Here is a 26,131-nt window from a genome sequence, read left to right as displayed (position 1 = left end):
GCCACAATTACTTTCCTTCACAGCACAAATCCCAGAAAATCACTAACATTTACAACCTCCACATCCTCACCTCTTTCGCTCTTCAGCCCACCCCACTGGCCTTGTGCAATGACACCTCACTGAAACCATTCATCAAGATCACGAAGAGCCTCCAGATGACCAAACTCACGGTGACTTCTCCATCCTCATTTTACTCAACTTCCAGGCAACCTTCGACTATATCCTGTACAACAGGAAGAATAGTGGCCCCTCACAGATACCCACATCCTAATCCCCAGAACTATGTGACTATATTAAATGGCAAAAGGTAAATGAGGCTGCAGGTGGAATTTAGGTTGCTAATCAGCTGACTTTCCATTAGGAAGATTTTCCTGAATTATCCATGTGGACTCAGGGTAATCAAAAGAACCCTTAAAAGTGGAAGAAGAGAGGGAAGGAGGAGAGGTCACAGACAGAGAAAGAGATGTGAGGATGGTAGAAAGGCCAGGGACACCCTATGTTGCTGGCTTTTAGAAAGGGGCCACAAGCCAAAGAATGCAGCAGCTTCCAGGCAGGGGTACAGGCTGGATGTGGACTCTGCCAAGGGCCTCTGGACAGGAATGCAGCCCGCCGCACCTTCATTCTGGGCCTGTGAGATCTATGTCAGATGTCTCGTCTACAGAACTGTGAGGTAATAAAGCTGTGTTGTGTCAAGCTGCCAAATGTGGGACTCCTGCCTGGTTCACCATGCTTCCCTGTGGCCTCCTGCTCTGTGCACGTTTCATGTCCCCTTCTCCACCCAGACGCCCTCATCCAGTCTGTGGCGTTAAATGCCACCTAGACACATTGGCTCTCCAGTTTCAGTCTCCAGGCAGGACCTCTACCTAGACTTCTGGTCAGGTGCCTGCTCAATATTCTCACTTTGGTAACTAATCGATGTCCCACAATTAATAATTCCCAGAAGAACACTCTCAACTTCCATCCCATCATCTCCTCCCTCAGTCTTTTTTTCTCCCTGATGACCACCTGCACCAGTGCAGGCACAAAGGCCACAAACCAGGACTCACTCTTGATCTTCCCTTTCAGCCTCCATCCAGTCTTCATGGCTCCACCTTCAAATTATATCTTCTCCCTCTCTCCACTGCCACCATCAACTTCTTACCAAGATCATAAGGACTACAACAGTCTCCTGCTTTCTCTGCTTCCCCTTATAGCCACAAAGCAGCAAGAGAAAGACTGAAAAGAAAATTCCATATTATGCCAGTCATCCTCCGATGGCTTCCCACTGCCCTTCAAGCTAAATCCCAAGGCTTCCTGCCTCAATGGCACTACAAGGTCCACCCTTACCCACTCACCTAGCTCATCTCCCAGTGTCTCACGTCCAACCAACCGTGAGCACATGCTTGCTTCAAGGCCTTGGCACAGGCTCTTCCTCCTGCCTAGAATGTTCTTCCTCAGACCCTCAGGCACCCAACCCCTCTTCACCATTCAGATCTCAGTTCAGACTTCATTTCCTCAAAGAAAGCCTTCACTGAAAAACTCCACCTACACTGCTCACATCTCAGTATCCTGTTCTATTCCCTTAGTGCTCCCTGAAACTCTTACTATCTGTTTCTTATGCACTGTCTCCTATTCCCTCTAAACTACAAGCCCCTTGAGAACAGAACATAGGCTGGTACTCTCAGTATCTCCAACCAAGTACCTGGACTACAGCAGGGCCTCAAAAACATCACTGAATGCAAAAATGATGGCATGGAATCAAACAGTATTAATATGCAGTCAATAAACATGATGCTGTCAATCACTGTCAAGAAAGGGCTGGGCCAGGGATTTAGCTCAGTGGTTCCGCTGCCTGCCTCGCAAGCGCAAGGTCCCGAGTTCAATCCCCAGTACCAAAAAAAAAAAAAAAAGAAAGCGCTAATGTACAACTTATTAAGAGAATAGCCAGGTTACAAAACCTATTCTGGGTTAATAAATAAAAATAAGGGCCCGGGAATTTAGCTCAGTAGTTCCAACACCGGCCTTGCAAGTGCAAGGTTCCAAGTTCAATCCCCGGTACCAAATAAATAAATAAATAGAAATTTTTAAAAATAGGGCTGAGGATATAGCTCAGGGGTAGAATGCTTGCTTAGCATGCTAATGTGTGAGGCTCTGGGTTCAATCCCCAGTAACGCAGAAACAAACAAATTTAAAAGTTCCTAGGCTCACAAGAGGACAGAATTAAGTCTAAAGAGACAACTATGCCTTCCTGACGCAAAGCTCTGGGTGGCTTGGCTGTTTTCTATGGGTGCTGTACCGTGGGCATCAGCCAGGAGGTGAGGGAGTGCGTCCCCCTGTCCTCAGCTTCACACCTCCACCCAGCAAGGGCTGCTCCACAGGGGACAGTGTGGCTCCTGCCTCTTCTCCCTCCCTCCTTCCAGAGTGCCTCAGCAGACTGCAGGCCCCAAGGTCCTGAACGGCGTGCATTCAGGAGCCTCACGTGCTCCTTCCTTCCACCTTCTGGGAGCCTGCTCACATACAGGGAGCACATGTGTTCCAGTGGTCGCACCCATGCATCTGCTGGGTGCTACTGGTGACGAATGGTGAGGCAGGCTAACCTCAGGATGAACTACATGCAGCCCGCCTGAGTCGCGGCACAACAGTACAATGCCGTGGACTCTTCACTCCTTCTCGCAGTGAACGGGCACTGGACTCCTAGAAGTGCCAGGTGCTGTTCTAAGCTCTCGGGATCTACCAGTGAACACAGAGGAGATCCCTGTCCACCTAGAATTTAGAATCCAGCAAGGACACCCAGATAACAGGCAGAAAGGACAAGTTACACAGCATACAGTACTAGATGATGATAGATGCTCATTCCAAAACACTTAGGTCTCACTATCCTCATTTTTGAAATAAAAAATACATCATCACCACACAGCAGGTTCTCTGAACTGCTTGAGGAATGAACTGTTAAAAATTACTGGAAAATGTTTCCATATAAAAATTTGATTAATAATAAAGCATTTAACAAAAATAGTTCTTAAATAATTAGTTAATAAGTCTAAATTTGGTTCAACAGTATAAAAAGATTTTAACATACACATTGACAAGTGTCTTCTAATGCCAAGAAAGGGAACCTGCTGCCTCACAGCTTAAAGACCTGTCAGGCACAAAGGGAAATGAGTCTGCTCAGACCTCAGTTTCACAGATTCTGTTTGATTTTAAGTTACTTTATTTCAATGCAACTTTCTCAGATTCTCATTCCTCTGATTCTTCCTTAACTTTTAAAAAGGTAAATATATTTAAGCCTTTTTCCCCCTTCTCATTGTGCAAAAGGATGTCTTGAGCCTTTCTGACTATGAACCCCATCTGGCAACCACACAAGCCTCCCTCTGGGCCAGCTTCTCCTCTCCTCCACGAGCCCTGAGAGGCTGTGATCCCTCCACACTGTGGCCTTGGCCTCTGACCGCCTCTCTTCCCTCACAGTAGTCTCCTTTAAAGGGAACTACTCCCCAGGTGATTCTGACCAACTCACACCTGAACTCCACTAGGCTAAAAAATACCAACTTCTCCAGATACTCACCCCATTCCACCTCAGCCCACCTCCCACAGGCCTCAGCTTCTCCCACTTACTGGAAAGGGTGGGGTATTTTATCCAACAGCCATCAATCAAGTGTCTGAAACTGAAAAAACACCTCAAGCACTCTCCAGCTTAGAGAAGCGTGGCCCCAGAACGCACCTTCACATGCACCTGAACATTTTTACAAGCACCTTCAGGAAACAGAACAGTGACTGGTCAAAGACTATCTGTCCAAATTTCAACCACAGAACTAGACGGTATAGAAACTTGGAGACAATACCAACCCCCCTGAAGACCCCAGGTGGGAAAGACCAGAGGCTGCTGGGGGATGAAAATGTTCTAGAATTAGGGAGGAGTAGTGGTTATACAAGTCTATGGACATACTGAAAGCCACTGAATTGTATACTTTAAAAACAAAAATAAATAAAGGGGTGATGATTAACAGTAAAAAAGAAAGAAAAAAAAAATTAAACTCCCAAGCTGGAATCAAGCCTCCCAGAAGTCATACACCGCAAAACAACTCTGAAATTGTAACGATCCTTAGAGACAGACTTTCAAAGGTCACGCCGCGCCATTGCCTAAGACTTGAGTAGGCTGAGCAGGCAAGCGTCTTACGTAACACCCATTTGACCAGAGGCAGAGCCAAGTCCAAACCTGCTTCTGCACTGGCTCTGCATCCTTTCCAAGACACCAGTGGTTCTCAATTCAGGCTCTGTGGAATTATTATATCAGAATCTGCAGTTCATAAGGCCGCTCTAATTTCACACCTTAATTTACAATCTGAAAAGGTAACACCTATAACAAACAACACAAAAACTCACTGCTCGTGTTTGTGATTTGTGAGTACTCTGCCTTCGTACCCAGTAGTGTCATTTAAACTGTTCTCGGGCTAACAAGAAGTGAATTTAAGACAGAATGATGTATTTGTACCAAGACCTAATGTGGACTCATAGAAATGCTTGCTGCAGAAAAGGTTTCTCAGTGAGGAAAGAGATAATAACTGCAGGGCACAGGGTAGTGCCACATGCCAAGTTCCAAAGAACCTGCTTGAGAATGGTCAGCATAATATTCATGTTGCAAGAGACAATTTGGTTTTAGCAAAGCATCATCCATTGTGTTAACTAACACTACTAATACAAATTTTATTGGCTTTTTGGTTTCTCTTTATGTAATGTATATATGTGTCTTATATTTGCATAAGAACTCTAAAAATTAGGAAATTTATACTGAGTTTTTTGTAGTTTTATGTATTTCACTCATTCCACGAGCAGGTACTGAACACTGACTACTGAACGAGGGCCAGGTTTTCCAGGTGCTACATATTGCAGTAATATTACAATAAAATAGTTCGGGCCTAATCTGAGGCAGACCCACAGAAATCTTCTTTTTTAAGAAATCGTCTTTAGCATCTTGATCAAATTTCATAGGCATTACTCTCTGCAGGTGAAACCTGCCGTCTTACATTCCTCAAAGTCAATCCTGCCCATGCTGAGCCGACACTCACCAAGGCGGAAGGACACCAGGCTCTGCCCAGCGTTTCAGCGCATCCTGCCTACTGCTGCTTCTACCACATCTGGCATGGCAGATGCTTGACACCGGCTATGACAAACAGACTTCTGCTTACTTGGCTTTTGGTACCCATTTATTTCATTTACTATTAAGCTGAACAGAGGAATTATACTCAACCCAAATACTAAAAACTAAGATGTTTAATTTGAAACCTGATTCCATATACTGCGTTCAAAAATCAAATGGTGTCACTCCTAAAACTCAGTTCCTTGTGCTTGCTGTCCACACCTACATTTTCATTTCTGCAATTTAATCCCAAAAAAGCCCTGCCTGGACTCCGAAAACAATCCAGGATCATTCAAATCACTAGCTCTGTTAAAGCTACACAAAGCTCTACTTCAGGGTTAACTAACTTTCCAGGTCATCAGAGCCAAAATACCCCCTGATCTTTACAACTACATTACTGCTACTCTTCAGCTTAGCTCACATGTAGTAAATTTAAGGAGCGCGAAGAAATCCCCAAAAGATGTGGTTGCATATTTCAAAGACATGACATAAATATACTAGCAAAACAAATCACTGAAAAATTACAAACCTAAATCCACAACTTTATAAAGTTATACAGGGCCGGGGATTTAGCTCAGTGGTTTCGCCACATGCTGTGCAGGCACAAGGACCTGAGTTCGATCCCCAGTACCAAAAATAAATAAATAAAGTTATACAAAGAAAATATTTTTAAAACTAAAAAGAACTCAAGAATGTACGTCTACTCATACAAAAAAAAAAAAAAAGATTAAATACATTTTTAAAGGGTAATGTGGCTTGTTTAAAAACAAAAAGCTGGAGCCAGATGTGGTGCCACTCGCCTGTGATCTCAGCACTTGAGAGGCTGAGGCAGGAGGATCACCATGAGTTCTGAGGCCAGCCTGGGCTACATAGTGAGTTCAAGGTCAGCCTGAACTACATATCAAGACCCTGTCTCAAAAAAAAAAAAACTGAAATGAAGTATAATTTAGTAATTCCCAGTCTGAAAGTCCATTTTTCTTACCTAAATACAAAAAGTTAGGGGGAGAAGTTTTCAGGATTTAAAAGAATAATTCTCTTCCTATAAAAAAATTTTATAATTATACTCAAGTTTTTTCTTCAAGCTCCTGGGTGTAGCTTGAACTGTATCATCTAAATCTACACTATTCTCTACATAGACATCTTTACCATTAAAAAATAATTTTTAATATGAAAACTTCTGAAGCTACCAGCAACTAAAAGCATGTGATGTCGCTTTCTTTAAACAATCAGTACAAATTAGAATTGTTTGCTTACTCTAGAGAAACTTTGTACTAAAAGAAAAAACAACAGATCATTAATAGTTCAAAAATAGTAGCACACAAAAGTGATTTGAGGATATTTAGGGCAAACATATTCATTATAAAAGGTTGATGGTGCTACATTAGATTGGCTTTGGAAGAATGCCATTTGAAATCTAGAGCTGGAGACTCGGGAATGCAGTAGTTATATTTTAAGTCAAACAGCTAATTAATGACTAAACAAAAGAAATTTCAGTCTGGACAACATACATGGCGTACTAATAAGTGTAATTATGAAGGAGTCATTTGTGCAATCAGAAAGTTGCATTAACTTAATTATTTCTGGCTCTGGGCCTTAAAAATATTACCTTAAAATGCAGAAACCTCATAATTGGCTCACCTAGTAAAGATGTGACTACCAACTGATTATGAAGCAAGACTTGGTTCCATTAAAGAACGTGCTAATACATTCTCCCCTGCCCTGTAAATAAAAATCAGGCCTAATCCATAAATTATACACAGGTACAAAATTTCTACTTGTAATATATTTTAATTACTCAGAGCCCATTATTAATATTCATTACTAAGAATCAAAACTATTTCCCTAAGAAATGAGTTTTGCTACTTTTTAAAGAAAAAGAATAATGCAGGGGCGGGATTTAGCTTAGTGGTGTTGCTGCCTGCCTCACAAGCACAAGGTCCGGAGTTTGATCCCCCGTACCATTAAAAAAAAAAAAAATCATGCAAAAATACACTACATTTATGTATAATGCTTGAATATGCAAATGAAAACAGAAGGCAAACAAGTTCATGAAACAAAAGGACGTGAAATTACTAGACAGCTGCAAGACATTGGAAAAGTCCACTGGAAATTGCTCTTGGAGCACCAAAGTCAGGCTGCAGGGGTGACACTGCCCATCCCCCCACTTCCCAGCTCGCTGGCTCAGGGAACACTAATGTATCTACACAGCTAAGGTTTCCGCACCTAAAATATGAGCAGACTCAAACAATCTACCTCATAGGATTAATTCACAGACTGTCACGGTTTAGATCTCGAAAGTCCCCCACAGGGTTCCTGTACTCAGAGGTGGGGCTTTTGGAAAGTAACTGGATCAGGGCGTGCTACTGCTGACTTACTGTTGGAGATGGGGTCTGGTAGGAAGAGGTGGTTCAGGGGGGCTTGCCCTGGAAGAGTTTGTCTCTCTTCCCAGCTTCTCCCCCTCTTCTTGGTTCCTGTCATGACCTGAGGAGCTTTTATCCACCTAGGCCCTTCCTCCATGCCATTTCTACAATCAAGCCTGCCAGCTATGGACTGAAACTTCTGAAAGTGTGAGCCAAAATAAACCTCTCCTCCTTTTAAGTTGTGGGTGTCAGGTATTTTGTCCCAGTGGCCAAGAAAGTGACTAAGACAAGAATTAAATGTGATTATTCATGTAAAGGACTCAATAGTGCCTAGCATACAATAAATGTTCAATAAATGTTTGCTTCCACAGTTACTGTTGTAGTCATCATCATCATTTCCTTTATGGTCGTCAGAACTGGGGATCAGTGTGGTTGAGAGTACATAGTCTAAAATTGATCTGTTTTTAGATACATTTATTTTGCAACTGCAAGTAACATTCAAGAAGGGCAGACTTTATATCTTCCAATGGGCTAGAAAAGGTTAAAAAAAAAAGCTTAGCTAGGCCAAAAACCTCCCTTCATCTTCTCACAGTCTTCCTTTGAGTAACTTTCAGCTTGCATATGAACCCACAATACTAATCTCCCACTAACTCTTTCTAACTCAAAACTACATTACAGAATGGATTTGCTGAGTACACTCAGGCAGTTTAGAGTTATGGGGTCTTTGATTAAAAGCCTACACACAAGTAATAGAATGAAAGTTCCTAGAAATTAATAAGTAACACAGAAAGAAATTAAGCTAAGAAATAGCCCCTATCAAGTACGCTGTCTTGACCCAATTATCTAACCCTTTCTACCTACATCCTTCATTCCTAAGAAATATTACCCATCTTACAACAGTAAAACATGACATAAAATAACCAGTCAGTAGCAAAGAGCAGGTGCTCAATAAACATCTGAATGAGCACAAGCTCCCTCTGCCTCCTTATATACAAACACCAGACACTCAGGCACGAGCACACACACCAAGCCACACTGTACCCAGGCCTTCAACAGTGTACACCCAGCAGAGAGAGCGAGCCAGAGAGAACACAGGGGATGAAGGAAGACGGCAGCTGCCACTTCTCGGGGGCAGCTCCGACCGCCAGTTTTACTTGGCAGACACACTGTGCAGAGCGAGCTGGAAACGCAACTCTCCAGGGCACTCGACTGCTCTCAGGCCCACGCACCTCCTCTAGTTCCAGGCCCTCGTCTCAGGAAGTTGGATCTAAAGAATGGCAATTTTTGTACAACACAGCTTCTGAATATAAGCAGAGTGTTTCATGTGGCCCTCAACCAAAACAACTGCCATCTATTCCAACTCCAGCAGGAAAGTGGGCTCTTTCTAATGGCTGTGAGACTCCCCTTGATGGTTAAGTCAAGGGATTTCACAGGCAATGTTGACTCAATAGGATTTTCCCTCACCCAGGACCACAGAGCTCCAGGGAGAGGTAGGTAAGTCCACGGAACTCGGTTTCCTTCAGGTTTTCATGTCAGCGCGAAGGATGGCAAGCTGAAGAATGTGGGAAAATGCCAATACTCAGCAAAACCAAAGAAGTAAGCAAGCATTTTAGTAGCTGTCCTGATTGTTTTGTTCCTACTATTATCCTAACCAGCTCAAAATAAAATAAACAAAACCGATGACAGCATATCATCACATAACACCCTACAGAATTAACAACTCAATGTAAGTCTTCTGCTGTCACACATAACATTCCTCTACTTTTCCTAAGCCACAAAATAAACAGGAAAAGACACGCCATGGTCCATTACATAGAAACATGGGCCAACCTTTACACTCAGTTCTCTCCTAAGAGTTTTTTTCAGTGTTAAGCTGACAAACTCCTGACAGAACACAAGATCTCGGGAAAGAGAGCTTCCAGCTGCCCCTCGGCTGCTGCTTCCCGTGGCCTCCACCCTTAGGAGCCCCTCCTCCTCCTTGTTGCAGCTGTGACCAGCTGCACAAAGCAGCCCACCTGTTCCCACCCAGAACCCCAATTTCATATTTCCCCAGCATTTTTCTCTCTCTAACTGGGAAGACAGCAAAGGAGTGTGTGTGTATAGGGATCCTGGTAGAAAATACAGAACTTGTTAATTTTTCTTTTAATCTCGTCCTCTACAAAACTTCTTTACTAGTGTTTTATAAGGTATTTGATATATTGGCAAAATGGAATACGTAAATAATTTAAAGGTAAATAAACATATAAAAGATAAATGACACGACTTAAAACTTTCAAAACAGTTTTGAACCCACAAATCTACCAACTAAATTTCTGACACTGCTAGTTATAAGATTCTTCAAGCCACCAATTTGAATCATTAGGCCATTTCTGGTTTCAAATATAATTTTAAATTATAATTACAGTGCCAATTTCACAAGAAGCATAACATTGAAAAACATCCATTACGTTTTTTTTTTACACTTATAAACTGCAGCTAATGTATAATATGCTATCAAATATATGTTTCAGGGAATACTAAGGAACATACTGAGTTTTTAAATAATTCATAACTAGGAGAGAATTGGTTTCCAAATAACACTATGTTGCTGATAAGAATTACAATCCATGATTATAACTAATTTTCAGTGTATTTGTTTTCGTGTCTAAAATGTTTGAAATAGTTAATAAATAGCTGGTTAAAACCACAGGCCTCTACATTAGCTAATGTTTGCCTAAGTAAATGTATTCTACCTAAGGGGAAAATATCATTCATGCATATAAACAGAATACACATACATATATATATATATATATATATATATGCACACACACATATATATATACACACACATATATATACATATATATCCTAAAAAGAGATTTAAAATCAGTTGAAACAAAGTAACAAAGCTGTAAGGTTCCACAAACTACTTAAATCTGCAACTTTTAATTAAGTAAAGGGATTTCTATCCATGTAACCTCCCACACCTCAAAACGATTCTGACTCAAGAAGCTGGCAGAATCTTTTAAAAACAAAGCCAACAGACAGCAATATTTTCTTCTTGTGTCCTTAAAAAAAAAAAAAAAAGAACAGTGCCAATCAGAGGTTGGGTGCTATATTTCGCCTAACTTGGAAGTAAATGTTGAACCAGCAACACAAGTGGATTTAGATCAACTTGGAAAAACCGGTAACCCCAGCCATATGATTTTTAAAAATATAATTTACAAACTGATGAACATGTTCCCAATTCTCATCATTACAATAAATAAATACCACCCTAAACTGAAATGGACACATGCCCAATTCTTATCACTAATAGCTATTACCCTAAATTAAAATACTCAGATTTTAAAATTAAAAAATGACAAAACAATACGCTATTACGAAGAACCTCAGATTAAAATCTGCCATAAATAGAAACTTCACCCAAGAAGATAAACTGCTGTTCATTCTACAATGTCAATCTACTATTGGAATGCCAAATATACAATCTAATATACAGCCTTCCTTCCTAATAAAAATTCCTACCACTACGGCAAAGCAGTTAATTCTCCAAGCAAGCTCTCATCAGAGAGAACTAAAGCTGTTTGCTGTCCTTCCCGATTCTACAGAAACTTCACATCATCAAAGCACTATATCGTCTGTAATGCATGGGGGCTGCATATTTATTAATTCGTGACAACGCAGAACTAATGTTTACCTGAGATGTGGGTAGGTTAACCACCAAATGCAAGACACCAAAGGCAAGAAAATACAAACATAGAGACCCATGCTGCTTTCATTAGGTCAGCGTGCAAATTTTACATTTTCAATGCAAGCCAGGCAGATCAGAGACAGACCAAGATACAGGTTGGTTTCTGTCGAATCAGATTAAATACCCCTCTCCTTGACAATTCCCTAGTTCAGTATTTTGAATTTAAAGCTAGCAGAAAGTAACACTATACAAAACCACCTGAAGTTTGCCTTAAAGTAATTATACCCTTAGAAACGGAAGTTTATCTACCTCATTAGTGTTCCATCGGTGCCTCTCTTTTGGTAAACTTGAACACTTCGGCAGACACTCAAGCAGCTTTTTCGGTAAAAAGATTTTTACATGACTACTATTGCTGTTCCCATGATCATCTATAAAGAAGAAAACAATCAATTCAGAGAAAGTAAGAGAAAAGCCTCCTTTTAAGTACACTGCTAAGGCCGCAAACAGCAGCCTGGTTTAGCACGGTGTGACCTGAGCATCAGAGGGCCACCCACCTCAGGCAGGGACCCTGGGCTACAGGCTTATCAGATGGAGGGGGCAGGAGCCTGACCCAAGCTTCCAAGGTAGGACCGAGCTCTGCTCCCTCACAGGCAAGCGGACAGGGACTGTCCCAGCAGTTGCCCAGAACCCATGCTTCCATGATGCACATCAGACCTGCACAATGATTCAACCTCGCACATCCCAGGAATCTCTTATTAACCAGTAGAAAAAGTTTTAAATTTTTAAGTAGGAAGAATTATAATAATGCATGACTACCTTATTCATACACTAACACTCCTTCATTTCCTAGAATACAAATGAGATGCATCTTTCAAATACTGTACAGAATTGAACCTGCAGTTAGCCAGAAGCTAGCCTCTCTACCCTGAATCTAAAAACATATCACTTTAGGTAACTTGATTTACAGGTACATATACAGAGAATTAATATATTTCATCAAAATGTGAATTACTTTGAAACTCCACAGTATGTCCGGCTAATCTGATAATCAGGCTACCAGATGGTTTCTAGTTCAATTCTTTATATATAAACATTTCCTTCAGTCATTTATTTATGTATCATTTACTTTCCACTCCTATTACACAGACCCTTTGCCTGGCTCAAATATCCTTGCTAGTTTTTGTAAATTTAAAGATTCAAAACTACCTGCTACAACTTTTTTAAATGCTAAATGAAATCCCCAACATATATCCAAAGGATACAATGCATAACTAGATACAAAGGAGCAGCACATTAAAACATTAAAGACTGAATTTACTCCAGTAAGACAGTCTTACCAACTTTTTTATATTAATAAGGTATAATTAAGAGATGGAACTCAGAGTTATGAGTCTAAGATTCTGGCCCAGTTCTGCTACTTTCTAATTGTGTGACCTTGGGTAAGTTACTTAATATTTTCAGTTTTCCAAAATCATCAACTACAGAATTAGACATCATTTAATTCTCTTTCAAGAATAAACCTCTATAAAATTTACTGTCAGTAATATGCCTTACAATTCAGCAACATTACATAGGTATGAAGGAATTTATGTTACAAGTGAAATACAACAATATATTTTCCAGTTATTTACTGTACTTTTGTTTAGCACAGTTTTTTGAATATGTAAAAAAATAAATAAATAAAATAAAACAGTTTTCAAAAAATCTTCTCCAAAGTTTCTCATCTGATTAATACATTTCTTCTCATGAAAAGATCTTAAAGGGAAAATATCGAGCATAGAAATAGTCTAAAACAATTTACTACATCATGTAGAATATTTTATAGAGATGAACTTAAAAGACTTTTAGCGTACTAAATCTTTTTTGGTCCATGAACTACAAAACCAATTGAATTATAATACGACCATATATTTCTATTCCAAGACAAAAAGTTAAAAACTGACTGCTTTTAAGAATCTAAAGGTTTTAGTAGCAAAATAAAATTAAATTCTTTAACAAAAGGGAACTTTTCAACTAAGAAAGTTCTGTATTAATTATATACTATAAAATCTTCATAATTTTATGAGCTATGCATGCTCTCTGCACTTCATCCTCCCAAAGGAGGTGCCATGGGCCATAAAACTTTAAATCACAGAAGACCAAAGCACATGAGCCTTTACCTCCCTTCTCTCTACCCCTAAAGTGGTTTTATTCTCTTTTTTTTTGAAGTCCTCATGATGTATATAATATTGAAAATAGAGGTGAAATTCTAAAATCTGTACTCAATTCAAATATTCATATTTACAGGGTATCTTTTAAAGAAACAGCACTATGGCTAGATGCTTGTGCTTGCTTCAGCAGCACATACACTATGCTAGATGCTCAAATCGATGTGCTTCCCCTGCACTGCATGTGAATGCTCGAATCTCTGAGAAAGCCATTTGTTTAGAGCAGGACTCTGAACGTTAATGAACAGAATATTAAACCCTAGCTTCTATCTGTTTATGATCACAACCTCATATTAATTTTCTGTCCTTTCGGTCTCTTTAAGGAACCTATGCCCTGCGGTAAATAAAAGCACCTTGGGGGTTGGGGGGGGCCTTAACAGCATAACTAACTGTTACAGGAAAAGCTTTGGTCTCCACTCTGATACCAAATCAGGCAGTGGTGATTCGGCCCAAAGGCTTTTAAGGAGAAAAGCAAGCAGAAGGGCTGTGTAAGCGCTGTCTCAATCAAGTTTCTAAATACAGCACTGTATGGGGAGATGCAGCCAGGGGTTAAACAGGAACAGAAGTATGACAGGCCAATGGGCTCCCCGTAATCTGTTTTTAAACTGTGCCATTTCCAGAATTTTAGGTTCATAGAGAATATAAATTGGATATTTTTAAGAAACATAACAATGGGTAAATCTTCCACTGTATATTATGAAGATAACAGTCTCAATATCGCAGAAAGAATTATTAGAAACTCAAAAAGACAAAATGTTAAAACTTAAGCTTTCAGGGCCGGGAATGCAGCTCAGTGGCGCCGAGCCTGGCTGGCAAGTGCAAGGTCCTGTGTTGGGGGGCGGGGGGCCTTATCCTTTCAAAGTTTGATGTTTCCAATTAAAGTATGATAAAGAGAAATTTTGCTTTCACACTGGAAAAGAACTGTTCATGTGGCAATATTGCATAAAAATGTGCTTTTAATTAAGAGCTGCTGTTTAATGTTTTAGGACAAGTATAAACGATTAATTAAATACAAGTGCCAGTATTTAAATCCTAATAGCAGCATCTTAACAATAAAATTTAGGTATACGCATGTTTCAACTACATCTCAGTATTCAGTCTAAACAGTTAAAACACTGACACTGCAAAATGGGAGTGTCAACAGAGTGATAGTGTATCATTTTATTATCATTATCAAACAAAATATCCAGGTATGATATATGACTTTACAAAATAATTTCCAACTTCCTCCACAATAAAAACATAACTAGTGAAGCTCTTGAAATTGACAAATGATTTGCTTGGCTGACAGCTATAATTCTAGAGAATAAACCATCCTTTCTAACCAACCTTTCAAATATTTTCCAAACAATAATTTTAGAGGCACAGTATAACTTAGCTAAATCTTTCTAACATGTACAAAAATGCTTATTCATCTGGTTAACAAGACAAAAAGTAGAATTCCTGCTTTCAGTTCTGTTTCTAAAAATGAAGATTCACATTGCCAAACCATTTTTAAATCCAAAGAAATATATTTGACCTGTTCCTTGGACATTCTGTGATTACCTTTCTGCACAGTAAATTATAACTAAATTAAGTCTAACCTAGAAATGACACCTCCTTTTTATTGCAATTCATAATTAATAAAAATCAAATGATTTTGGTTCTGTGAATAATGACAAACACTATTATCCAATCACGTTGATTATGATTCATCTCTCAACCTCTAGACCCAACTGTTCCAAATCAGTTGGTACAACTGTGCAGCCAATTGCTAGATCTTATTGGGAATATATCTGATCAACAACTTGGAGTGGTAAAATCAAAAGAAAGCTCTACAATTTTCTGTTTAGCTCTAATTGTTATGTGCTTAGATTGAATCAGTAGGATAGGAGCTGATGCAGGAAAACATAAGCAGCACTGTGCGTCCCATCAGCCTGGTGCTCAGAGCTGCCGTGACTAACCGAGGGAGGACCCGCAAATCACTTCCCTCCAGAACAAGGACAAATTGAGCCCGGCTGCGTGCCAAGCGCTGGTCAGATTCTGCACTATTCTTTTCCAAAGAAAAATCTCCAAAATGAATGAAACCCAGTTGTCATTATACAAAAAGATGTTTCAAGGTTTTAAAATATTAATATTTTTAAAATAGAAAAATATTAGTTTTACTATTTAACAACTTCTCTCTTCTTAGTTGTACGAATCATATCTCTTCTTCCTATTTCTAAGTGGCTCAGATTTACCTTTTTCCTGTCAATCATGCTACTTAGTCCCTTGTCCAGGTTTAAGTCAACTCATACCTCAGGTTCGATAAGCATCTATTTATCTGCATTTACATTTTCTTTGTTTTTTGTTCTGTTTTGGTTTATTTTAATGGGTGGGTTTTTCTGTTTGGGGGGGGGGTTTAGACAGAGTCTCACTACATAGGCTAGTCTTAAACTCACTATGGAGGCCTAGGCTGGCCTCAAATGGCAATCCTCCTGCCTCAGCCTCCTGAGTGCTGGGATTACAGGCGTGCATCACCACACCCAGCTGGATTTACATTTTCAATCTAAAAATATGTGCGTGAGGACAGATAAAGCAGAGGCCCGGAAGCCCTGCAACCTATCATTGCAATTTGGGTCTGGGGGCATTTTTTCCTGCTTTATTTCATTCAATGCCAACTATGAGCTACTATGTGACCAAGTGAATCAATTTTCTATTATTGGTTAGGGGTGAACTCTATCGAGTACCCATAAAGGACTTTAGATTGTGTTCTCTTGGTTCATCCTCACAATAAAACATAAAAGCTTAATTCCCCCACTTTACAGATGAGGAACATAAGGCTGAGACTCACTTGCCCAGGAAACACTGCTTGCTGTCAGGAGCTCATGTGGGTCTCAGACATGACCTGTGGCTTCTCCCACAATGCCACACTGCTCCTGCTCTGTCACCTGGTACCAGACTCTGGGCTTCCAGAACTGTTCTATTTCTATCCAATATTTGCAGTGCTTTGACTTTTCTGTGTGATTGAGTCCACTGCCTTTTGGAACCCTCAGAGAAACTCCAGGAGGGCAGAATTCACTCTTTACCCAGAAGGATTAAGTAACTCATCTAAGATCACACAGCAGTTAAAGGCAGAACCCAGCCTTCTAAGTCCTGGCCAAAGGCTATTTCCACTGCACTACCATGATGGCGTTACTCGCACTGCCAAACCCACCCCTTCTGTAAGTCAAAAGCTTTTTCAAATCCTACCTTCTATAGGTGGCACGGTGTTGAGAACACAGTAGGTGCTAGTTCCGCAGAATACACTTTGGGAAACGCTCTAAGGAAACAGAAAATAAAATGTAAAACTAATCTTTGAAAAAGATATATTCTGGCTCTTCTGTGATATTCCTGCCAAAGATGCAAAACCTGAATCTAATCATAAGGAAACATCAGACAAATCCAAAATGAGGAACATTCCACAAAATGACTGGCCTGCAATCTTGAAGAGGCTCAAGGTCATAAAAGTGAGAAAGGACTGAACTGTTCTGCATTAGAAGAGACTGAACAGACGACCAAACATGTCCAATGTTCTGACTGGACATTTATTTACAAAGGTCACTGCTGGGTCACCAGGATTTGAGCACTCAATGGTAGAAATTGCTCGATGTTAATTTCCTGACTTTGATTATTGTATTGCAGTTATGGCAGAAATTGTTCTTGTTTGTAAGAAATACACAATAAAGTATGTGAGAGTGATGAAAATATTGGTGACTTATTTACAAATGCTTCATTGCGGAAAAGTGCTTTGCACTGTAGGCTTAGGACTGTTTCAGAACAAGATGTGTTTGGAAAAGATATATATGCATGTGAACATGTATGATTGTGTAAGTTTTTACTGGGACACATATGTGCTAAACATAAATGTTACTAAGAACCAGTATCACATTCATTAAACAGCTGGTCAGTATCAGCAGCACCGTTAACCACCTCCCAGGACATGCCCAAGACACCACTCACACAAAACAACCTGCTGAGCGCCAGCAAGCAGCACAGAGGGAAGAAGGTGGAAGACAGCGTCTCTGCCCTCGGGCTGCTTTGCTCAGATACAATTATCAAGTTTCATATAAAATCTACTCAACAATAATATTAAGAAAGGAAATAATTTCTTTTGTCTTGCAAACCAATTATTTTCAGTCCTAAAAACAACTTTTACATTTAATTGTAATATTAGGTAAAATTTCAGATTATTCATTCTACATTATAAGCCACATATTTATATACTTAGAAAACCAAAGACAGCTTACAAATTCAACAACCACCCTTAACATTTAACACTGAAAATACAAAGAGCTCAGTTCTCCTACTTACTAGTGTGGTCCTTGGGAAAGTAACTGAGCCTGTCTGTATCACAGAATCAAAAGCAGGCAGATGACACTTCTGCGAGCTACCTCACAAAAAGGTAAGGTAAGTACAAGGGATAATAATACCAAAGGACTTTAAATTCAAAAGGACTACAAAAACATAAAACACTACTATTACAATACTGATAAGGGTAATCTTTAACAATCTGAACTGAGGCCTGCCTAAATTTTTTTATCCCAAAAAGAATGTCAAAACCCACCTAAACTCGCCTCCCATGATTTTTCATTCCCCTCTACCTTATACCTATGATCAAGTGCTTCAGAAGTCAAATTATTTTCAGGGTCCATATAATAAATCTTTCCCCATAATATGACTCCCAGCTACCAGGATAACCATCAGCTCTTTTTCTGTTTCTAGAAAATTATCATTCTAGGGCTTTTAACCCCCATGTGACTTAGTAGTTGCCATCTACAGCACTATCTGTAATAACAACCTGTTGTGGCACTGAGCTCCGGGGACTCTCCTAGACATTATGGACTGTCCTCAGCATACTGGTTTCTACCCGACTGTCAGCATGGAATTATGGCATGTCACACAAAGGGGCAGAAGCTGGACTTTCTCGGACATCTCAATCTCCAACAACAGCCTGCAGACCACGAGAAGGCCACATCTCATCTTCATGTACCTTCTGAACTGAAAGTTTATGATGTTAAAAAGAAATGTCTTAAACAAAAAAGAAAAAAGAAATGTCTTGGGGCCGGGGATTTAGCTCAGTGGTTCCACGGCCTGCCTCGAAAGCGGAAGGTCCTGAGTTAGATTCCTAGTACCAAAAAACAAAAACAAAAAGGAATGTCTTACATTCAAGGCTTAACAGTTTCTGGCTTTCTATTACCGAAAATAGCTGCAGTGGCCTTCAAGAAACCTTAACAATAGTCTCACGTCAAAAGTTTCAAACTCACAAATACTTGGTAGAAGAAACTAATGGCTTCACAAAAAAGGATTTTCTTTTTTTTTTGTCCCAGGAATCAAACTCAGGACCTTGCACTTGCTAGGCAGCCACAGTGTCACTGAGCTAAATCCCTGGCCCAAAAAAAGGATTTTCATATCCAAGTTCAAAGTTTGATGATTAATTAATTAGTGGTAAAATGTTCCAAATACTTAATAGAAAAAATTAAGCACTAAAATAACATATATACGGCCAGGGATTTAGCTCAGTAGTGCCGCTGCCTGCCTCGCAAGCACAAGGACCCAAGTTCAATCCCCCCGGTACCAAAAAAAAAAAAAAAAGAAATATATATATATATATATATATATATATATATATATATATGAAACAAAAATCATAGATTAAAAAAAGAATACACTTTCCCCAGAGCATAATAAAGAAAGTCTCAACAATTAATTTAACTACAAAAGAAACTCACATAAATGAGAGTGAAATCTAATGAGGCATCACCGTAACCTCCAAAACTCCAGGGTCTCAAGCAAACAAGCAGAGCACAAGAACAGGGGAGGAGGTAAGATCTGGCTGCCCTGCAGTACTTTCTCCTGTGCTGGGCACTGAGCAGAACCTTGCACAGGGCCACCTCGACACCTGTGTGTAGACTGCTTAGGCTGCAGCTCAGCCACACCAAGCGGTGGTCCAGCCCAGATCCCCAGGTGCTGCTGAGAGGTTTGGGCAAAGCAGTGTCTCAGGACAGGGCAGCAAAGTGGGACACCGAGGCATTCAAGCCAGATGCAACTCCATGTCCTCCCACAGCAGAAGTCCTGCTGCCCTCCCTGGCTGCGTCTTCAGTTCGGCCAGGCCACTTGTCCTTCAGGAAGCCTGTGGTGTCAGGACTGGGCACTCCTGCGGCACCTTCAGGGCAGAACACGCATGAAAGAGGGCCTGATGTGCATAGGGACGCTACTCACTGAGGGAGCCAGGACCCAGCAGTGACAGGCCAGGGTCAATTCGAAAGGAAGAAGGCAGAAGCAAGAGGGATACTTTTTAATGGGGCTAAGTGCTAGGAAGGAAATAAAACAGAGTACATCACTGTGAAAACTCAGTAGGAAATTTTTTTTTTTGGTCTTTTGTTATTTTGTTTTGTTTGAACAAAATGGTCTCACTATGTATTAAACTCACTATGCAGGCTAGGCTGGCCTCAAACACGAGGCAATCCTCATGCCTCAGCCTCCTGAGGGCTGGGATTACAAGTCTGTGTCACCACGCCCAGCTGATAGGAATTTTTGCATTATTCCTGAATGTACATCTATGATGGAGTGAAGGAAATGCTTGACTGAAATATCAAGAAACCAGGATTCCATCATTAACCAGTTCAACAGTTCTCAACCTCAAGACGGTCAATTTTTTAAAATTCTGATGCCCGGCATCAATTCAGGGCACAATGTCTGAGGAGGGGACCCAGGCATCAGTATAGCTTAATAATTCCCAAGCAACCCCAGGATGCAAAATAAACAGTTGTGAGACTCTGGCCAGCTCTAGTTTTCCTGGTTTTCTCATGGGAAGAGTCACATGTGAAGTTGACAACTTTATGTGGGTCATCTAAGGATTTCTGTTTAAAAGTGGGTTCTGAGTCACAAGTCTGTGTGGGACCTGAAAGTCGCCTCCAAAGACCCCCAGGTGATGCCACTGCCGTGATTCATGGCTGCATCTGGAGTGTCATGAACCAGATCCACCTAAAAGATCAGAAATTAGATAAATGATATAAAAAGATCCTTCCAATCCTGACATTTCTCAACTGCATAATTCTCTGAATTCCTAACAGACTAAAAAAGCACTTTTGTCTGTTAATATAGACCATGATACAAAACTATGCCAGAATACCCCAGCGAGATAATTAAGAGAAACTATAGAGATAGCTACTCAAGAATAGAGCCCAGTACCTGCTACAAGTACCCCAGACAGGAGGTGTGGGCTCTATAAAATATGGTCCCTGTGTGCGGAACGCGCACTGTCCAGTTGGGGAGACAATAATGGAAACAGGGTAATGAAATAATAACATATGGCTTATGAAAGGTAAGAATGAGGGGCAGATGGCAGCAGTGTAGAAATGCAGTGTACCAAGCACAAACTCTTTGAAGGCAGAGACCATGTTTTATTCATTTTGTCTCTCTTCAGAGAATGTGAGTCAGGTTGTTACACACACTTTCATTATATATGGACAGTTTTTGGATGATGGATTAATGAAACAAAATGCCATATAATAAGAAGTGATTAAAGGCTTTGGAACAGAAAAGTAGCATGATGAAAACTATTTACAATTCTTTGAAATAAGAACTAAAGATGTTTAAGTCTCCACAGAGTACCTTTAAAGCTAACTGAGGATCTACACAGCTTCTTATTAAATCAAAGATGGAGAGAGACCATAGTAAGTGCAATAAACCACTGCACCAATTAGAAATGATACACTAAACTTTTTTTGTCACTTATTGTATCCTGACTTAGATTGATTCTTGAAATCCATGGCCATTGCATAAAGCATTACAGATAAATAATCAGAGCAGAGTCTGTTTTGGGCATGGTGTCTAGGTTACACAGGCTAACTCATAGAACAAACTGTACAATGGCTCACACACTGTAAATATTTACTTCTAGCTCAGGTAAAGTCCAGAGCAGGGATTCCTGTCAGCAGAGAGCATCCTCCCTGGTAGGGGCACTGGTGCCTGGGCCCTTCCTTCTTGTGGCTGGGGCTGCCTATGCCACTGGGTTCTCTCTCTGCACTGAGCCAGGCGAGGAAAGGGCACACACTCCACCTGTGCCTGGAGGATTTAGGGGCCAGGCCTGGAATCCGCACATTTTAGTCACCCCACTGACAAGAATTTGGCCACAAAGCCTTATCTAAAGGTAAGGGAGGCTGGGAAATGCCCAGGAAGAGGAGGCAGGTTTCAGGATCAGCCAGCAGCCTCTGCACAGTGCCTTTTGTAAACTGCCTTTTAATTACAGAAGAGTCAGTCATTTCAGAAATGTCTTCTGCCAACCTACAACTCCACCTTTAATCACTAAGGTCACTCAGCATGTAAAACCAATCTTGTATTTCTTCTCTGATAAATATTTTTCAAGATCGGATTGTATTAAAAAGGCATCCTTGAAGGGCTATCTGGCTTCTTCACTCCAGTCTCTTAATTCAATGTCTGCCACAAATAGAAGCTCAAATTATCTGCTGAATTTACAATTGAGTGGCACTCCCAGAATGTCAGGAGGAATTTTCACTTCTCCTGCCCCAGGCCCAAATGAAGGCCATCAGTTTCCCCTAAGCACTGCTCTCTCCCCACCAATGCCATCCTAAATTGCCTCCTATCCTCTGGGCCCCTGTAAGCACTGACGGGCTGCACCTCAGGGGCCCCACCTCTGAGACGGGAGCATATCAGAGCGATGGAGTCTCGAACCACCAATGCTGTGGATATATTTTAGCAGGAGCTATATCCCTTTATTCAAGAAATCCAGCAATGTTGGCCCAGGGATTGAGCTCAGTGGCCCTGTGCCTGCCTCGAAAGTGCAAGGTCCTGAGTTCAATCCCCAGTACTGCAGATTAGAAAAAGAAATCGGGCAATGTCTCTTGACCACTAAGAAAAATGGGTGGGCAGGCGGGTCCTCAATAGTTTTCACCAACACTAAACTCTTTGGCTACAGCACAAGCCTGCTAAATAAGAAGTGCAAGGTCTATGAAAAGACAGTCGTCTTTGGGGACACTCCACTATCTCGAGACTGGATAAACAACATGTACCCCTAAAGCAGCTTTAGCTCTTATCCTTTTTCTGAACCACTAAAGATGGGTGGGAAAACATACACTGGCACAGTACAAAAACGTTTTGTTATCACATATTACCTCTTTCCAGGAAGTTTAAAATATACCATTGGTACTACTGTACTACAATAACCTCGCAACACTCCTATGGGACAGAGACAAAATTAAAGCACACACTCACATTAAAAGGAAAAGGTCTGGTAGGCAGTGCCTTCCTCCTCCTGGGACAGGCAAAATAAAACACTGAAATGGGGGAACCACTACAGGACTTAGGGCACAGGCCATTTAGGCCCTCAAATCGAGTTCAACACCCACAGTTAGGTTCAAAAGCAAACCACAAACAGCCGCAGGTTTAAACAGCCTATAGGAACCAGTTCTAAAATAGAACTAGACTCATTTAGGGCCTGAGAAATCAGATTAACTGACTCACTATTACCAGAGATTCATGTAAAGCATATTTAAAGTGATTTCAGAATTTTTTTAAAAAATCTTTCCAGTATCATTAGACTTTTCATAAATTTAATTTGTCCAGGAAGCCAGTATACTCAACAGTTTGAAAACAATCAAAGAGCACTTAATAAATGTCCACATTTGTATAAATACATATGTTCCGGCAGAATCTATTCAGAAAAAAAAAAAACTATAGAAGATTTTAAATTTCATTGTTTTAGTGGTACTTCTTGTAACTATTACTAATGGCAACAATTTTTCAACTCCTCAGATATAAAATAAACCAGGCCCTCTGGTATCACATACACATAAGAAGCATTTTCTTATTTAAAAATCCTACTTTCATCCTAAGGCAATAGCCTACGCTCGGAAAGAGGATGATGTACAGGCCAGGTCTGGGAACCTGGCCAGGACCATGGGCAGGGACCACCCTTACCACTCCACCGCTTCCACAAGAACACTCGGCACACGCCCTGGAAAGGCAGAAATGCTTCTCCCAAAAGTTAGGGCGGAAGAAGTAAACAGTGGCTTGTACAGAAGGCTGAAGCAAGCCAACAGTCCTCCAAGCTAGGAGGTGGGCATCCCTCCCAAGGGGAGGGCATGGGTGGCACAGAGCGCCTGTGCGCACGCCTAGATGCTGACCTTATCTAAAGAAGGGCCTCTGTGCTCCTCAAACACTTTTTGGTCCATGAACCAGACCACCCATCACCTGTAACTACTGCCCACAAAACTAAAACCTCATCAAAAGTAAGGAGAGAAAGGCACTGTTTCTCCTAAAACAGCAATGAGGTGTATGCGAAGAAAATGGCAGCGCACCGCCCTGAATGGAACTCGGCTCTGTGAGCCTCATCACTCAATCCGCACACAGCCAGAACTAGGAAGGGAGCCAAGACACTCGGAAGGCCAAAAGGGACTGCGCAGTCTTCGCACACCAGCTCACCTACTTTAGAGTGGGGAGAGGCTCTGCGCCCCACACTCCTGGCTCCATTACTGTTAAACTACTCACAGTTCTAAGAAGCGTAATTTACCAGGTTGCCAAACCCAGAGAAGACCAGAGGCACCAAACTGGAAGGGGAAAAGCGCTAACAGCTGACACACGGACAGAAGAAAAGAGTGACAAGGACAGCAAGGGCAGTTTTTTTTTTTTTCAAACAATAAAAGTTGGATAAAAGGCCTTGAAAGATGCAGCAGTTTGGGATCGTTTATCATAAAGGCAAACACTCCATTCAAAAGGCCCTAAACATATCACAGTTTTAAATAAAGCACAGTTCAATAACTTACGTACGACACAATGAATCCAAGTTAACAAGAAAAATGTAAGTTAAACTTCATGCCTTCTACTTAGAGGAAGTAGTACAGTCTAATACCCTTTGCTTGCATATCATTTCACACCAGATAAAGTACTCCCATATGGATCACCTCGTTTCATCCTCAATAAAATCATGAGGCAAGCAGGGCAGATACCGTCAGAGGCCAGGAATGGCATGGTAAATAATTCTACTGTGGCAAAGCAGACGGGTTTGTCAATGGCAGTTACAAGGCAGTGGTCGATCCAAGCACAGAGAGAACAAGAAAAGGTACCAGTGGCCCTTGCCTGGGGTGAAGAGAGAGGGTCAGGAGGATGCCTGAGGAGGGCTTCTTAACTACATCTTAACCTTCACCTGGGACTTCAGTTCCAAACCTCCTTCCATCTGCATCCAGCAGGGCCTCCGTAAGAACTGCACGAATGCTCCCTCTTCCCCCAGCCCGCCCCTTGTGCTGGACAAACCCATGTGGCCCTGTCACAATCCCCACCCCTGATGCTAACACTGTGTGCAGTCCCTCCCCCTGAGGGTGGCTGGTGGCTTCTGACCAGCACCACAGGGCAAGGTGGTGATGAGCTGTCGCTTCTGTGCTGGGCAACACAGGCTGCAGCGTCTGTCTTGTTACTGACCCTCACTGGCTCTGAAGATGCAGACTGCCGTGAGGAAGGCCCGGGCGGCCGGAACTGAGTGACCTCTGCTAACAGCCATCAAGGAGCTGAGGCCTCGGTTGAACACCGCACAGAAGCGGCCCCTTCAGAGGGGCCTGGGAGTTGGGGAGTGGGCCTTCCCCCGTCGCACCTTCCGAGACGGGAGCCCAGGGCTGACTGCAGCTGGACTGTAGGTCCTGGGACCCTGAGGCTGCAGGCTTGGTCACGCCCACCCAGACAGGGGACCACAGCTACCCTGAGGTCGTAAAACACCTGCTACTGTAAGCTAAGCTCCTGATCCTTTTTTACAGCAGCAAGAGGTAACTAATACACCACAAACCAACTCCTTTTCCTTCCCCTGAAGTCTACTTAAAACTCTCTGCAGCATTACAAATGACGACCTCCTTTCAAACTTCTGCACTAGCATCCCTGACTTTTTATTCTTCCCGTTCAATTACACCTCTCTGCCCATTCTCAGCCTCTACTTACCCTCCTCCCTCAGCACAATGAAATGTAAACATTCACCGAATCTCTGCCCTCAAGCCCCTTGTAGTCTCCCATGGTCATCTCGCTCACTACCCAGTTCTACTAATTTTTTTCTCATTTTGAGGTAATGGGAGATCAAACCCACACCCTCACACATGCTAGCCAAGCACTCTACCTCTACCACTGAACTACATTTCAAGCCATTTTTATTTTTGGAAACAGCATCTTGCTACGTTGCCCAAGCTGGCATCAAACTTGCCATCTCCCACCTCAGCCTCCTGAGTAGCTGAGGCTGCAGGCTCCAGATCACCACACCCAGCTTCCCAATTCATTTTAACTGACTCATTTGTTTATGCAACCACAAGGCTCAGCTCTGGGCAGAGTGACACAACTACAAGCCTTTACAAGATCACTGCTTTCCAGACGCCTTCACTCCCAAGGGGCGTGATGCACACATGTCTGCCCTCCAGGCAGACTCATCGCCCTTTCTCCTTTGCTCAGGGAAGCTGACCCCCATGACTTCACCATCAGCGTTCCCTTGCCCTCTGAAAGTTCAATGAAGAAAAACACAATAGGCCGATGCGAATGAGTCCCTAATCTCTGACCCACATTTCCAATGTCATGCCGTTGAGGCATGTTCTGAAGCGACTGCAATTACAACTAATGCAGCAGATACTTTTGCCTCTAGTCTGCCCAAGACATCTCTCTCTAGTATTCCTTATCTCACTTGGGCCTCACCAAACTCCCTTGTTTGAGTTTAAAATACGGAGGAGCCCACATCCCTGAAGGCCCATATTCAGCCAGTCACAAAACTGCTGTCTTCTCTCACATAAAC

General features: G+C 41.5%; 1 protein-coding gene across 15 annotated transcripts in view; it reads right to left on the bottom strand.

Annotated features, from left to right (window-relative positions):
* Positions 1-26,131, bottom strand: part of Camta1 (calmodulin binding transcription activator 1) — a 777,226-nt gene that overhangs the window by 732,391 nt on the left and 18,704 nt on the right. For 12 of the 15 annotated variants that reach the window (XM_021243596.2, XM_021243595.2, XM_021243599.2 and 9 more), the window contains 2 exons: positions 16,567-16,636; positions 11,459-11,577 (listed from right to left, as the gene is read on the bottom strand). In XM_021243596.2, the coding sequence (XP_021099255.1) occupies positions 11,459-11,577; positions 16,567-16,636 (189 nt within the window). The remainder of the gene's footprint in view (positions 1-11,458; positions 11,578-16,566; positions 16,637-26,131) is intronic. The other 3 variants (XM_087214413.1, XM_087214412.1, XM_087214418.1) reach the window with 1 other exon arrangement.

This window comes from Heterocephalus glaber, unplaced genomic scaffold (assembly GCF_053883595.1).
Source record: "Heterocephalus glaber isolate CG9 unplaced genomic scaffold, H.glaber_assembly_v1.0 deba00001447, whole genome shotgun sequence".
Taxonomy (NCBI): Eukaryota; Metazoa; Chordata; class Mammalia; order Rodentia; family Bathyergidae; genus Heterocephalus; species Heterocephalus glaber.
This window is presented reverse-complemented; position numbering and strand designations above follow the sequence as displayed.